Below are 18,191 nucleotides of genomic sequence, written 5' to 3' on the forward strand. Positions count from 1 at the left end.
GCGCAGTTTACAGAACAACCTATACAAGGCTTGCGCAGAACCTGTCTTTGAACGTGCGTGATTCAACGCACAAAATCTCTTAAAGGATTTTATAAAACGTCAAGCTGGTTCTCACAAGTACAATAAATGTCGATTAGCCTATTTCCCTGCTATTAACTCTTCGATTGCAATGTTTATAAAAACATCTCTCAGATTACTCTCAGTTCAAATTAGTAAATAATTGCGTAAGATACGATTATTTACAGAACCTACGATAGCGCAAAATCACAAGTTTACTCTTCGATTGCAATGCTTATAAAAACATCTCTTAGATTACTCTCAGTTCAAATTAGCAAATAATTGCGGAAGATATGATTACTTACAGAACCTACGATAGCGTAAATTCACAAGTTCACTTAAAACTCTTCGATTGCAATCCTTATAAAAAACATCTCTTAGATTACTCTCAGTTCAAATTAGCAATTAATTGCATAATATACGATTATTTACAGAACCTACGATAGCGCAAATTCTACATACACGCTGTATAAATTCCTCAAATGATAATTCCAAATGCGCATGGCAGTTATTTTATAAATCCAATAATAGAACTAAGGTTCCTACGCTACTATTTGTCAATGGCTTCTTCTAGGAACGCAATTCCATTTAAGTTAATTCTTTTGATACGATCCCATCTTCGATTGCAAACAAAAAGTCCTTTTCAAACTTTTAATGTGAGTGATTTCTTAGTGGCATCGGTTCCCTGTCACGGCTTATTAGCAATACACAGTCAAAGAAAATTGAGTCCTCATTTTTCTTCCTTCTTCTTCGTCTTCGGGCACACTTTATTATCCGTTCAACCCCCACCCCACCCCGGCAGCTCCTTTATGACAAAGAAGGAGTCTATCATCCATTACTTTTAGGTGGCCCTTGTACCTTATATTCCAAAAAAAAATCTTGTTTTTTTCCGCTATTTGTGCCCCCCATTTCTCATCATTCGAACTTTTTAGCCTTGTCTTTTTTCATTAATCACTAGACCACGGTTGAATGATCTGGAGGGAAAGAAAAAAAAATGTCTCCTTTTTGTTTTAATAAAACGGAAAAATTCGATACCCCCGCGCCCTTGTCTTTTTATGATGAGAAAAAACTTTTTTTCTCTACTTTTTGCTTTCAATCTTTTTTTTTTTTTTTTCCCTCTCCTTTTCTACTTTCTCAATATGATTTTTCTTTCTTTTTCTAAGGTTGGACATCGACCTTGTCAAGACATCGATCTTGATAGAGGTTGGAATTTCTCAGAAGATCAAGGGAAAAACTCTTATGATATTTGCGGTAGAAAATCAAACAAAAATGGTCAAACATTACAGAAAAATAACCTTTAAGTATTGCAAACCCATAGCTGCCAACACGGATAGGAAAAAATCCATTAGATTTTACGAAATGATATAAATTTCATGATAATTGTTGCATAACGTACTAGATATTTTACACATAGGGAATTTAAGGGATTTTCATAGTCATCAAAATAGGAAAACTGCAGTATTTTCCAGTTATGATTGACATTAAACATATTTGAAATATCATGTATTATGTTTACTCATAATTTCGGATATTAATAGGCATTTAATTCATCAAAGATAGTTAAAAGATTTTTTTAATTAATTTAAAAAGAGAGTTCTAAATAAAAATGAACTGAAAATTTTATTAAAAAATTTTTGCGTGTTATCAGACAACTATAAAAGTATAAATTTGGGGACGTGCACCACACGTGCTACCACTTAATGTTCTTTATAGAATTTATCTGACACAGCGAATATAAAATAATGAAATATTTAAATGTGCGCAGTAAACTATTTTTTTGTTCAAATAGATCTATAAGTTAGAAATCATCACTGATGTTATTTTTAAAATACGTGTAAACTAAATCGTTTATAGGTAAATGTAAAACAATGACAAACTCTTAACCAATCAGAAAATTCCATTTCCTTTTTTGTTCATCCCTATTTAATGAATGAATTAATATTTGGGACAAAAAAAAAAAACTGTGTTAACATCAAGTGTTATCCACAGCAAGTTCAAAAAATGTATTTGAACTTGAGTGGATGAAGGAAAAGTATTTTATGAACGAGTGAAAATTCGAACAAGATATAGGAGAGTGTGAACTAATAGTAGGAATTAAATAATATTATAATTGTACAATTTAAGAGTTCTAGTCAACTATCGTTACCAGGGGTCTTTCCAAACATTTTGTGAAAGGTCCTGCTTTTGTAAAATTGTGAAAAAACTATTCATTATATTTGTAAATATAAAATAAGCGTTAAGTCACATTCTGTCAACCAGGGTCCTGCTTTTGTGAATTTGTGCCAATAGGGTCCTGTTATTTGGTATTTTGCTCAACACAGAATATTAATTTTGGGCGAATAATGGAAACTAATTCACTCACATTTTTAATAATTTCAATTGACGTATTTTAAATAACACAACTTAGTAATGTATCACTTTTAATGCGTTAATGCATTAAGTAAATTTAAACAATTTTTAAATTTATAATATTTTATTTAAGAAATTGCCAGAAATTAATTTTTATTCACAAATTCCTATTAATTAACTTTATGAATAGATATAAATTGATCAATTATTTACTTACAAAAAAAAATATGATTTAATATTAATAAGAATGTGCACATGATGTTTGTAAAAGTATAAATATTTTCTTAGAATACTACATTTGGAATTTAAACTTAGGAAAACTTAGTTTCTCTCGAACCGTCTTTCTCCCCCCCCCCCCGGGAAAGGTTAATTCGATTAACCAAACAATAATGAAGAAAAACAAATCTGTGAAGGATCCGATTAAAAGATAAATTATTTTGTGAAGGATTCGTTTTTATGAAAAGATATTCTGTGAAGGGTCCGTTAACGCACCCAAATTTCTTCTAAACTGACCCCTGGTTACATACTTCTTGATTTGTAAGTAGTTCTTCTTATAGTATTATAGTACTAATAGTAGGAATTGAAAAAAAATATATATAAAGTACAGAAGTTAAGCGAGCTCAGCTGGATACGTGTTATAAAATGGAGGAAAAGAAAAGGAGAACTTCCGAAAACTAGGTTCCTTATAGATATCTCGCTATTTCCTTCAGTCTATATTAGATATCGTTTCAATTTGTGCAACTATTTCTCTTCCAGCGAAGCAATAAAGCATAACAGTCAATTCCACAAAGAATTATCGCCCAAAAATCTCCAAGCGTGTGCAGTCAAGTGAGGCGTTGAAGTAAAATACCCGAGAATTTAATATCCATTTCGGCCCTGAAACCAACATTTGTCGCCTTTTAAATCCCATCCCCTGTCATTGTCCAGGGTGTTAAATCCGGCCATTGTGTCCGCTTTCTCGCTTCAACACCCGGACATGGGATTCAAAGCAGGATTTGTCCATGGAATAAAAATCCCCCCATTTCATTCTTTTCTGCCTCCTTTTTATCCGAAGAAAAAATTCTTAAACAGCGATTCACTGGGAGGAAAGAAGTATTCCCCATTAACAGAGGATTCCAACAACAAAAAAAGGGGTCTAAGGTCCAAAAGAAGAAGAAGAAATAGAACATCGCCATTTTGGGGAGGCCAGGAGCGAAAGGGATGAATAAAATGACCCAATGGCTCTTATCCTTCGTCGCGATGGCGATCGCTGGGAAGGATTTGTATCGTCGCAATCCCCAATCTCCCTTTAAAGCTTCTCCCATGGTCAATTTCTTGAAGGATTTGATCTCTTTAACAAAGCTCTAACTGTACCTAGATATTGGCAATTTTCTAGCAAAGGAAGAAATGGGAGCGACCGATTAAGTTAGCTTTCTCGACGTGGAAAGAAAAATGGAAGGGACGAGGTAGACCAGGGTTCCTACTCAATTTCAGAAGAAAAAAAAGTTCTCTTGACTTTTCTAGGTATACCAGGTAAATTTCAATGAAAATCAAGACCCTATTTTCATCAGAAAACTTTGATTCTATTATTCCTAATGTGAAATATTTGATATTCTGGGTAAAAAATAAAAAATATTATTTAATGAGGATGTAAACATTTCAGTTTGACTAAAAAGTGAAAATTTTATAACAAATAATTGTAATGTATGTTAGAATTATTCTATAACTGATTACTGTTACTGATAATTTTAAGGCGGGTTATTTTCCAGATATGATATAGGGAATATTCTAGGTTTTCGTGAAAAAATTGCAACTTTCCTTGATTTTTCCTTGATTTTTGACTTTCCTTGAATAAAATTCCCTGACAGTTCCAGGTTTTCCCTGTTCTCCCTGATCAGGTAGACTGAAATTCTTTGGTGACAAACTTGAAGGAGGAGAAATTACGCTTAACTGAAAATTAAAGAAAAACAATACGTTTTTATTAAGGAAACTGCAATCTACTATCCGGCAATTCGCCTACATTTTACAACATACCAAATTAAGTGGTATCTGCACTATTGGCGACTGTCTGGGAAACATGGAAACATCCTTGAGGATGATCTGAAGATATGCCATCGCAATTTTTGATCCTCTGCAGAGGGGATGGCTCCCCTGCTTAGGTAGCCCGACGACCTGCGAGCGAAGTCGAGAACTTTACGGTAGAACGAGGGCCGATACCGCTCACCCTCGGTCCCTACGCAGGTTGACAAAGTGGCCACCCATCCGCTTACTGACAGCAGCCAGTGATGCTTGACTTCTGTGGGAACCGTGTCTTTACGATCACTCGTCTACTGCGGGACCGCTGTTCTGTAGAAATAAAAACGTTCGATTAACAGACTGCAAAAACACTTTCTCCACAAATAGACGAAAAATTGTAAAAGTCGGATGTTAAGCTCAGTCCACTGAGGGACCCCAAATTAAGTGGAAAACGTCAACACTCCAGTATATAGAGCTTGATATTCTTAAAATTTATTACAATCAGTCCATATGCTCTAGTGAGAATTAAGAAAATGCATGAAGATTTATTTAAACAGCCCTGTGTTAAGAAGGTGCTTCGAAAAGAATTGTAGAGTGAATCAAATTGCTAGAAGAAGGCAAATTAGAATAATAAATTAGTTAGCTTATTGCACAAACAACATACAAGTTAAACTTAGCCTACAAATATTTGAGCTCATTACCTTCAACTCAAAGTAAAGCTTCAATTTTAAACTAAATCTAGAATCTCAATGAAAAGAATTTGTCAGAACATGAAAATTGGCATATACCTTAAATATTAATAATAATAAAATATAATAAAAAAGTTCAGCGGAATATTATTCCCCAGGTAAAAGTTTTTTTTTAGAATCACAGAATAATTTTCCTTTTTTTATATATATATAATGAGCCTTAACAATAAGCCTCAACAATAAGCCTAAACAGCATTTGACAATTAAACATTTAAAATATTAAAAAAACATAAAATATATCACAAGACTTTCTTCATTATTGCATTACTACAGGATATATATATATANTATATATATATATATATATATATATATATATATATATATATATATATATATATATATATATATATATATATATATATATATATATATATATATATATATATATATATATATATATATATATATATATATATATATATATATATATATATATATATATATATATATATATATATATATATATATATATATATATATATATATATATATATATATATATATATATATATATATATATATATATATATATATATATATATATATATATATATATATATATATATATATATATATATATATATATATATATATATATATATATATATATATATATATATATATATATATATATATATATATATATATATATATATATATATATATATATATATATATATATATATATATATATATATATATATATATATATATATATATATATATATATATATATATATATATATATATATATATATATATATATATATATATATATATATATATATATATATATATATATATATATATATATATATATATATATATATATATATATATATATATATATATATATATATATATATATATATATATATATATATATATATATATATATATATATATATATATATATATATATATATATATATATATATATATATATATATATATATATATAAATTAAAGAAATTTCAATGATGGATAACTATTTCTCTATATATATATATATATATATATATATATATATATATATATATACACAAGCCGGATGAGAAATTCGTATCGGCCTCATTGGAAAGCGAACGCTCTTTCCCCTGAGCCATCACGGCTCGTAGTCACTACATTTTGTTTTATTTTATAACCGTCGTTGAACAGCCGACCCAATTTTGTGATTACGACTACTAACGTTCAACTCTGTAGCCTTGTCATTTTGAATCAATCCAGAAGACAAGAAAACTCCCGGATCGATACCCCCAGAGGTATGATTTGTTATGGGAACATGGAGGATTTTGTGACTCGACAGATTTAATGCGCATCAGTCACCATTTACTACACGGGGAGTCTTCGGTCGGCGGGGATCGAACCCACGACCTCTTTTACATGGGCCCAGTGCCCTACCAATCAGGCCATCCTAGTCACTACATTGAAGAAAAAAAACGTAGTTGTAGTTAACTACATTTGCAACAAAGTAGTTGTAGTAAAGTACCAAAATAATGTAGTTTTTCCGGCCACTGCTATATGCTCAATTAGTTAAATTTTTCTTTTCTTTCATATCTTTCACTTTCTTTTTTTTTCTCCCCATTTAGTGTCATTGTCATTTAGTATCAACTTAATCTGTAATGTTAGCAATTTCTTCTGCCATTGGTAAAAAAAAAAGATAAGAAATATCCAGTTTCTACGTCATTAACTTGATAGATGAACGATTAATAATTCATTAAATATGCTTTAGTCCTGTAATTATTTTAATTTTTTTTCGTCTTTCAGAGTGTCATTTTGATTTTTCGTTCCTTTAATATGTGTGAGAGACTATAAAAATATGTACCCGGCGAGGAAAGAAATTCCTCCCTTTAAATCCTTATTGGAAAAGTATGCTAAGAAGATTGTGACTAGCATTTCCTATGCATTGATGTTTCATCAAAATAACTTTTAATGAAAAGGATGTTAGAAGAAGAAAAAGAAAGAAAGAAATTCGAGATAGAAAGTTCAGAGCTAAATATGCTCTAAAAAGTAGAAACATATTCTCTAAAAAGTAGTGTCATGAAACATACGAATAACTACTAATAAAAAAGTATGTAATGATAGTTGACTATAACTCTAAATTGTACAATTATAATATTAATAAATTCCTACTATTAGTTCACTACTCTCCCTATATATATCTTGTTCAAATTTTCAATCGTTTAATAAAATATTTTTTATTCATCCACTCAACTTCAAATACATTCTTTTTAAACTTGTAGTGGATGATGTTAATACAGTTTTTTCAAATATTAATTCATTCATTAAATTTAATTAATTAATTTTAGTTTTATATGGGAGAAATTTTTTAATTAACTGATTTTTTTAAAAAGTAACTGAAATAAAAAAAAATTTTGTTGACCTAAGTAGGAATTGTTTTTAATTTTTTTTCATATTACTTGCTTTTAAAAGTAAGACAAAAAAAATAAATTAAGCATTAAATAGAAAAGAAATAGTTTACAATAAACTTATATTGGAATTGTTCCGAAAAAATTTTTTTTTTCTATTTCGAAAAATAAATTAGACATAAGAAAGTTTTGGGAAGAAACCCTTCGACGTAAGAGTTTAAATTAACATTAGGTGGATATAAATGCCAAGGAAAGCAAAGGGGAAAACATATATTTTTTTAACTTAATAAGGTACTGAAGTATACTATACTGTAAAAGCAAATACTAAATTTATTATTAATACATAAAATAAATTTTGTTTTTACAATGTAGCAGTCGATTTACCTCTCTAGTTAGTTCTGAGACGGTTAAGAGACTAAAATATTAGCTATTTCTTAACAACCGAATACTTAACTCTTTTTTTCTTTAGGGGGAAGGGAGTGTAATGCACTTTCTATTAAAATCGAAAACAAGAAAGTGTTTTGTCATTCTAATTTTGTTCGGAGGGAAATTAGCTCCCGTTGCTATTTTAAAGCATTTTACTATTTTAAACGTTCTGCTATTTAATGACATGAATGTTCTATTTTTATCTTTACGAAGTTCTTAACCTTTTTCAAAGCGTTGCGTAAAATTTATTTTTTCTCTTTTTCTTAATGGAACTAAAAAATTAAAAAGCAATTTAAGTACTTGAAAAGTAAACGTTATCGCTTTAAAATAAAACATTGTAAAGAATTATAAGAATTATAAAAGTTCTACTGTAAAGTTCAAAACTTTTTGATAAATCGAGTACAAGAGGTTGTTTAAGACTCTTTGTTAAAGATATTGCGAAAAATCATTTGGGAATTCGAAAAAACTATTTCGCATAAAATCTTAAAAACCTGTTTTTTTTTTTTTTTTTTNTTTTTTTTTTTTTTTTTATTTATTTATTTATCTTTGTCAAAGATTCGTTTTTGTGAAATTAAGGAAAATTTAATCTTTTTCTTTTTAGAAGACTTCAGATTTTGCGAAAAATTGCAAAAACCAATGTTTTGCTCATTTTTTTTCAAAAAGATTTGTTTTAATGAAATTGTGAGAAATCTAGGACCTTGTTTTTAAATATTCACAAAATACTCATAAATTTGTGAATATTTAAAAACAAGGTCCTGCTTTTGAGAGAGGAGGAAAAAACAAGACAAGTTTCTCAAAAAGTTTTAGTTTTAAAATTATGACTTCATTCACACCGTTTTTCAAAAGAAAGGTTTTGAGAAAGGTCCGTTTTAAAGATGAAAGATTTTTTTCGTGGAAGTCTATTAACGGACCAAAATTTCTCCTAAAATCACTTCTCATTGTGAGGGAGTTTTCCGGTTGCCAGATTGTCCATGCTCGATTTTAGCTGATTTAAAAAATAAAAAGGAGCAAACAAGATCGTACGACAATTGAACGAATTTGATCGCGCTATAACTGAACATATTAACCACGTTAAAATAAATTAAACCAGCGTATACAGCTTATAGGAGTGCATTTTCGCTAAACATTATTGGCGACTCATAAAAAAACATTTATATGCCATTTTTTACATTTAGTCACCCTGTTAATTTTGTTCCATACAATATCAATATAGAATTTGACTGGAGATAATACAAGTTTGCTTTTGAGTTGGTTGAATTAAAATAACGTTAGAAATTTTTTTTCAAAAAGAAATATTAAAAATAAAAAGAAGAAATAAACATATTCCGCCTATAGCATCGTTTTTCAAAGAATAAACACCCGATCGTGTTAAACAACTTGTACTTAAATTACAACAACAGCTAAAACTGTTATTTAAAAAAAAAAAAAATTAAATGAGAATTTTTTTTTCTCCAGCAAAGTTTTCAAGACTATCGAAATCCAATAAAACAGCACTCAAATGAAAAATCATTTACTTGCGGCTCAGCAAACAACATTAAATCTTTTTGTCTTTCACCCTGCATCAACAACGAGCTCATCAAAAAAAAAAAAAAAAAAAAAGAATTGGGAAAGACAATAAGGATGTGGATGCTTCAGAACCCCATTGCTTTCCTGAATATCCGGAACCGGAGATGGGGAAAAAAAAAGGGAAGAAAAAAATTCCAAAGTCCCAAAGACTGCTTCTTCCTCCAGAAAGAAATAAACTGACAAATAAGAGAGACCCATTTTGTGTAAGGGTGTCCAAGAAGAAATGGCGACCCTAATCTATAGCAAGGAAAATAAGATGCAGGCGAAAGCAGAAAGAAATAATCCTCTTGTTAAACGGGAAAAAATATATCTATATGCATCTTCCATCGCTTTCTTTCTTTCTTTCTTTTTTCTAAGGGTGGTTTACCCGAAAATCTGATTTTATAGGGAGAGATGGTTATTCATTTTTTTTTTCTGAAATAAAAAGGGAAGAAAAAAAAATTCTAAATTAGGTAGTGCAGTAAAATCTCTTCGAATAGGAAAATTATATTTATTTTCTATTCACGAAGAATGGGAAATAATAAGACTTCTTTTCGAATGATGAGGGGAGGATAAGGGTTTCAGTCAATAATCGATTTTTTTGTTCTAAAAGAAATTTCTCATGTTATAACGGAACGAATAGGAAAGTGGGAACTGGAAAACGAATAATTGAAATAGGAAAGGAAAAATGTAGGAAAATATTTCAATCGCATTAGTATTGGTTGTCTCTATTAAGCTTCAGATAGGAGTCCCTGCGGGGGGTAACTTATATTTCATTTTATATTCGATCCATTTTCTTTCCACTAAAACGAGAATTGTTGGTTTCAAATTCGGTTTGTTTAAAATCGAATAAAATGTTTGAAATTGAATAAAAATCTAGCATTATAATACCAAATAAGTTTTCACTCGATTTGCCAAGAATTAAAAATATGAATTACATAAAGTATGGAATAGATGAGAGATATTAAATAACAGGGTGAGTAGCCAGATTTTACAACAAAAAATAAGCAACTTTTAAGCACTCAAAAATTATTTTTAATCACTTTCCAAAAACAAAATCATAATTACGATCTAAGCAGTAATAAAAATTACTTTTTTTTTATCGCTCATAGTACTTAATTTATAAACATAAAAACAATAAAATTCAGAAACATTTCCAAAAACTTTAAATAATCATGATAAAATAACTACTTTTTGATAAATATTGCAGAGAAAATTGTGAAAGTCATGCATTTTTTGTAATTTAGAACGATAATCGATATGCCAAAAAAAATTGCTTTTTTGAAAGATAGAAAATTAAGCACTTTTTAAGAACCCCGAATAAAAAAAGCACGCAGTCAGCTATGGACCGACGGTAGGCCGAAATAGTTGGATGAATAGAACAATGTAAAAAGCACGATTTTGCATAATGCGTGGCAAAAATCGACGTGGTAACGAAAAAATATCATTTTCGAAAAGAGAAAATGAAGCACTTTTTAAAAACACCCAATACAATAAGGACCTTTAAGGGATTATGTGATTGTTGACATTCACCGATGAAAGTCGACATTCTCTTGATTTCGGTCTATCACTGTAACAGATACAAATAAGCATAATTTATTACAACATATCTGTAGTACGCCCTATATACCGATCGAGTTGTTTGAATTGATTCACCCGGAGTACACTCATAAAATATAGATGGGTCTCATTTCGAAGAGGGATTAGGAAAGCGGAAAAGGGTATGTCCGGATAAATAAAACAAACCAAGTCTTCTGCATGATTGAGAGCGAATACTAGAATTCTATGTTAGTTGTAACAGATGCTTCAACGTTCGGAGCAAACCCATAACTTCGAATTCCACCACTGCTGTTGAGTTCGAAACAGAAGTTGGAACAAAAACACACAACTGATTCGCTTTCATTTAGAATGCCTAGACAGTTTATTGTTCCATTTTAATCTAGATTATGTATTATATCTTCAATTCTTTTTAGTTAAAAAAAAAAAAAACAAAAAGAAATTGGGCGGAATTTTTATTTATTTCTGATTTTGCTGGCATTTTTGTTTTTAAACCCTTCATAAAGTAGTGGTAAATCTCGATATCTCGAACTTCAATGTCTCGAAAACTTTGTTATATCAAAAAAAAAAAAAAAAAATTACTTTTCCCCTTGGCAATATATAAAATCACCTAATGTTAATTTTAAATTCCTATGCCAAGAGTTTCGTCTCAAAATTACGGTATGTCGAATTTTTTGGAAATAAAATGTGAATTTTTTCGGAAAAATCACAAAGTAAGTTAATTACAATTCCATTCTTTCTTATTTAATGCATAATTGTTGTCTCACTTTTAAAAATAAAGTTATCATTGTTGTATTTTTTTATGGTCATTGTTGTATTTTTTTATTATAAATCAGTGATGATTTTTTGAAACCTGTAATAGGTTTCTATCCTACCAATAATCCAATATTTATTTAATACTAATGTTACTCTTATAAAATTATTTAAGTAAAATTACAATTATTTGAAATAGGAAATTTAAAAAAAAAATTACTTTTCTCCAATACCAATACATGAATAAACTGCTTAACGATATGTATTTAAAAATTCTTGCATCCGTATTTTTCATCAAACTTTAAAATTCAGAATAAAACAACCACATTCAAGAATAAAAAACTACTTTCCTCTGATAAACTTTCTCCCCATTTGTTCTTTTTCCAAAAATTATAATTCAGCTGATTTTATTCAATTTCAACTTAAAAGGCAAAAACTCTTATGAAGCAAAAAAAACTTAGCCTCTGCAGACTTATTGATGAAACAATGAAAAAATGTTAATGTATATTTAAACCTGTTAATGAACGTTTTTAAACAGGGTTCCCACACTTATATCAAAGCAAAAATTAAGAACTTTTAAGGACTATATATATATATATATATTAAAGAACTAAAAATAGTCATTTATCATAATGTATACACGAATCCTCAAGTAACAGCGCCAAACATTTACTTTTAGAAGAAAAAAAAAATTTGAATTACATTTACTGTTATAATTATATAATCTCCATACCCTATTATATCTTTCAGAAAACTCTACTTTCCACATAGGGGGGGGGGGAGTGTCATTTCATAAGAAAGAAAAAATATTTTAATGAAAGACCAGCGGCCCTTTTCTCTTTGTATCTAACACCCCTCACAAACATCCTGTTTTTGTCTCTCAAAAGGCTGTACCCCTCTATCCAAAGTCTCATCTCCCTTTTGGTTATATTTTTGAAAGACTAAAAAAAATTTAAAATTAACTAGTGATACTGGATATTAGCACGTTGAATGCCACGCTAATTTTGCATGGCTTGCCCGTCGGGCCAAAATGATTCTCTCAGCATGAATTGCATTAATTTCTTCAAGCCATTTTAGTAAAGATAATAATATAAAAATATTAAAAGCATTTAAAATTTACTCGAATTATGTGTTTCTAATAATCATGGCTTCACCGGTCACCCTCATGGCTTTCAAAGTGTTAAGGACTTTTAATGGCCTTTTTCCCCCAAAATAAAAAAACAGTTTTTAAGGACTTTTAAGCACTTTGGGAATCCTATTCAAATATCAGGGTTCCACCAAAAGAAGTTCGATTGCTTAGGATTCCGTGGCTGAAAAAAAAAATTGGGAACCGCTGATTTAGGGTGTAGGGCTATTTTTATTTTCCAATATTAAAATTAAGCAGTTTTTAAGGACTTTTAAAAGGGCGTCGGACAGCGGAAGAAAATTTCCCTCGCAAATTCTCTTTCACCTTTATTACTAATTTAAAATTTAAAAGAAAGAAAAAGTAAGTTCAAGCAAACCTATAGTAAATCATGAAGTTTTAATTGCTGTAAAAAATATTTCAAAATATGAAAATGCAAAAATATTTTTAAAAAGAGAAACTTTTCCGTTGCGTAATCCTAAGTTATCATCTCATAATTTTCTTTCATTTGCATATTTCAAAATTTTCTTTTCAGTATTTGAAACTTCATGGCTTACTCTAGGTTTGTCTGAACTCACTTCTTTCTACACTTTAAATTTTAAATTAAAAATGAAGAAGAAAGAGAATTTGCGACGAAAATTTTCTTCCTCGGTATGGCGTCCTCTTAAGCATCGTGGGAAAGCTGTTAAAAAATCAGGGTTCCACCAGAAGAAGTTCGATTGAGGGTTCTTTGAATGAAAAAAAAAATTAGAACTGCTGATTTAGGATGTAAGGACCCAGTATCCTACCTTCTGCCCTAATCACGCTCTTTCGATGAAAAGAACCGAAACAAAATATTTCAGCTGGAATTTAAAAAATAATAATAATAAGGTGCTTACCTGGTGCGACTCTGTGGTCGGGATGTGAGATGAAATAAGGTGAGGCGGCGGCACACAAACAGGCAGGAACCAAGACAGAGAGCACAAAAATCCCAAAGAGTGCCCGCTGTCGCTGGCCCCTGTTGTGGACGACGACAAACATACTCGAAACACAACTGAACAACTTCTTCCAATACTCCACACAGGGTAGACGCACCTTAGGGGTAGGCGGGGCCTACTTTCTGCCAAGCATGGCCTGCAACAAAAAGAAGAGATAAAAAAACGTGTTCTATTAAAAAGAAAGGGAAAACAGACAGCTCAATTTCGCTTTTGTTGTTGGGTTGCGTTTACAACAGCTTTATTTCATATTTCGCTTTATATTTATGTTCTTTTAAGGGGAGAAAGGTTAAGAAACAGATTCGGCCAGAGCACATTTTTAAGATTGGGAAAAAGAACTTCTCTTTATCTAAATTTTATTAATAGAACCGGAAAATTGCTTAGCAAGCCCTCCGAAAAACTGGAGGGCTGCTTTTTTTTTTCTCCACGCCGTAAATCGAAAGAAAACGAGTTTTTGTTTAATTATTCATTTTTTATTGTTCTATCTTAAAAGGTTTTTTTTTTAAAAAAAAAAACAATAATAAATAAAATAAAGTGCGCATTAATTTGCACTTTTTTGTTTTTGCTCACTTTTTTATTTCCACAGTTACCGTTAATATCTTTCGAGGCTGAAGAATTTCCGCTTAATTTCCTTATCTGTGGAGAAAATTAAATTATAATGAAAGGACGAGCTTAAAGAAAAGGCAAACGGGAAGAAGATGAACGGTACGTTAAAAGATCGTCGATTGTACACGGCCACGGCAAAAAAAAGAAATATAAGATTAAAAAATTAAAAAATATTGCAATGTAAAAATACAAGGTAAGTAATGGCAGAAAAATATATCTAGCATTAATATTGTTACGAATTTGAATATATTTATTTAATTGTGTGAATATTCTTTTGTTATAAGGCTAAATATCTCAGACGGACCCCTAAACAAATAGTTAATAAGAAAGTCACGTAATTTAGTGAGAAAATGTCGCCTAATTCATTTCTCACGAAAAATTCGGTTTTGCAATAATTTTAGGCGACCATTTAACGACAAAATAATAGTTCTTTATATATATATGTTACGGCGAAAGACCGAAATCGGTGGTTGTTGACTTTCACCGGTGAATGTCGACAAACACCAAATACGTCGGTGAAAGATCAAATATTTCATTACATTCTTGTACATTCGGACCCTCACCGGTGTTTGTCGACAATTACAGATATGCTTTGGTGAATGTCCGAAATATTTATTACATTTATTCGATATTTTAACCCTACACTGATGTTTTTTTAAGGTTAAGTGCCACTGCCCGGTATACATTTGCCCGGTATACCCTACACTGATGTTTTTTTTTAAGGTTAAGTGCCACTGCCCGGTATACATTTGCCCGGNGATCATCAGAGGTTACTGGCAATTTGTTCTATTGCGTTTTTATATATCAAGCAAATGCTTATTTATTTATATTATTTTTATTTGCAATTTGCTACTTGGTTGTGGACAAAAGCGCGCCCTGTCTGCAGCCAATCCGAAACAGATAAAATGTTTATATATATATATATATATATATCCGTCGTTACCTAGCTTTCGGGTTTACGACTACTAATATTCCACTCCGTAGCCTTGTAATTTTGAACCAATCCAGAAGACAAAGAAACTCCTGGATCAGTACCCCCAAAAGTATGATTTGTTATGGGAACATGGAGGACAAAGTAACTCCACAGATTTAACGTACATCAGTCACCATTTACTACACGGTGAGTCTTCGGCCGGGGGCGATCGAACCCACGGTCTCTTGGACATCGGCCCAGTGCCTTACTGGACAGGGTAGGGTCCTATTTGGAAAATAATCAACATTTTTAAAATTTAAAAACATGTTTATGTTCAGCTGATAACGTGGAACATCAATTAAACTCACCGAATTTTCGATGGTAGAATAGGTTTAATAAACAAAACAAAGAAATTTTTTAATATTCTAAAGTAGATTTTACATCATTAAAATATGAATCGTGCTTTTCCATCTTCCGGTTGACTATTTAAATAATTAACTCTATTGTTGACTACATTAAGAGAAATAAATTAAAAAAGATATTTTAACAATACGATTGCTTTAGAATAATAAAGCAATCGTAATGTTAAAATTCCTTTTAATTTAAGTGCAGGAGCTTGGCAATATATACAGGGGTCTGTCTAGGTTTTTCTGAGAGGTACCTATTTTGTGAAAATTTAGACATAATATGTGAAAAATTAAAAATGATATTAAAAAATCAACACAAAAACATAGTAAAAATATAGATTTATCGTTTCTTAAGGATACAAAAATAAAATTTTAAGAAAAAGTACTTTGTGAGACTACCGTTTTTCCTAAAGTTGAATTTGTGAAACTACCGTTTTTCCTAAAATTGAATTTGTGAAGGTACCGCTAAACGGTAGTAAATTCAACGTGGACAGACCCCTGATATAGTAAATATATATATTTTTAAAAATCGAGATAACAATATTTTAAACATTGTTCTCACAAATTATCGTGAATACCAAGCTTTACGATAAATATGGACAATAATGATATCCCCGATCAACAGCTATATTTATCAACAATGATATTATCACAATAACTACAGACAACTATAATTATCACCAACTATAACATTGTGAGAATTACTATATTACTATTACTACAATTATTATAAATTCGATTATACCATCATTTTCAACAACGACAAATATCTAAATTTGTTTTAAGATAGATCGAAATCCTATAGCGATCAATATCAACAACTATAATTATGGACAATGATAATATCGCAATCAATACCAACAACTATATAATGCTTCAACTATACAAATGTGAGTATTAATGGTGACAATTATAAATTCTCTTATACGTACAATCATTATCGACAACGATAAATATCAAATACGATAATAAGGCGAGTACAATTGAAGACACAATTTATGTTATCCTGCGTGATGATTTCATTTGAATAACAAAAATCCTGACCAATGCAAAATTAATGTTAATTAATGGGATTAACTCGGTCCTGTGATGGATATCTTTGGGAGAAATATTGGGATGCTAGGTCTAGACCAGGCTTTTCCAACTAACATGAGGCCGGGGACCACAATTAAAAACACAAATCAAATGGCGGGCCGCAACTTTATCAAAATTTTTTGTATGACTGTTTTATGTTTGAAGGAACATTAAATATTACTGTCAGATTTTTACCAAGTTGTACAAAACAAAAGTATTGAATTACAAATTAAAATAAGAAGTAGATTTTTAAAAATATTTAATTGCATATTAAAAAATTCGGGCTACAATAACTTTAATGTGCACCTATGTATTAAACAATTAATGTGCAACAGATATCTAATTGTTAAGATATAAAACTTTAAAAAGGTTGGTATTAAAACTTACATAGTAGCACACAAAATGTTCAATGAGAAAATTGAGGTTTGTCTGCTGCAACCACCAGAGAATAGATATTTACATTTTAAATTTAAAATTTACAAATGTGTGTGTAAATATTTTCGTCCAAAATGAGTGGTTTCAAAAAGTTAAATCGGAGAATTTCTTCGAGAAAATTTCTGATACGCACATGCTAAATTATATTCACAAAATACAAAAAAAAAAATGAAATAAAAAAGAGCAACATACACGATTATTTTTGTATTTGAATAAATATTTTCTTGGATGCAAAATCTGAGAAATAAATTTCTTTGCACCGTTGGTATGTTAAATTTCACAGAAACGAAGAAATTAGGTTTTTATTAACGAGAAAAGTATTTTAAACCCATATAAATTTTTTACGAAAATTGTCCGCAAAAAATGACAGCTAATATATTTTAGTTCACGGGCCACAAAAAAAAAAGGGTTCGCGGGTCAGCTGCGGCCCCCAGGTCGCCAGTTGGAAACCCCTGGTCTAGACCCAAATTGGAGTCTATGGACCAAGCTATGGACTATAGTGTAGAATGACTTTATTTCATTTGTTTATAGCTATTTTGTTATTGCCATCAGATGTGGGGGGAAAGTTATATTGAAAAAATATCGCGATATTATTTCATATTTAAGTACCGCGATATATCGATATTCTATGACGATATAAAAATATTGATAACGTTCAAGTTCTAGTTAGTACTTGCTTAAACTCATTAACCTCCTTTCTTTCTTTCTTTTTCTCTTTTTTTTTTTTTTTCATTTTACATGCAAAAAAGCTTATGCTAAAAGCTTTTACTTCAAATACTTTAAAATCTTAAAGCCATTAATGTGTCGTAGTTCAACCTCCCAGCCTCCATCCCCCTTTTTAAAGTTTTCTGCTTGT

General features: G+C 30.2%; 1 protein-coding gene across 1 annotated transcript in view; it reads right to left on the minus strand.

Moving 5' to 3' along the window:
- The window catches only part of LOC107449704 (semaphorin-2A), a 305,010-nt gene that overhangs the window by 234,773 nt on the left and 52,046 nt on the right, over window positions 1-18,191 (minus strand). The window contains exon 2 of the mRNA XM_021146653.3: window positions 13,805-14,039. Within this exon, the coding sequence (XP_021002312.1) occupies window positions 13,805-13,946 (142 nt within the window). The 5' untranslated portion in view covers window positions 13,947-14,039. The remainder of the gene's footprint in view (window positions 1-13,804; window positions 14,040-18,191) is intronic.

This window comes from Parasteatoda tepidariorum, chromosome 7 (assembly GCF_043381705.1).
Source record: "Parasteatoda tepidariorum isolate YZ-2023 chromosome 7, CAS_Ptep_4.0, whole genome shotgun sequence".
Lineage (NCBI taxonomy): Eukaryota > Metazoa > Arthropoda > Arachnida > Araneae > Theridiidae > Parasteatoda > Parasteatoda tepidariorum.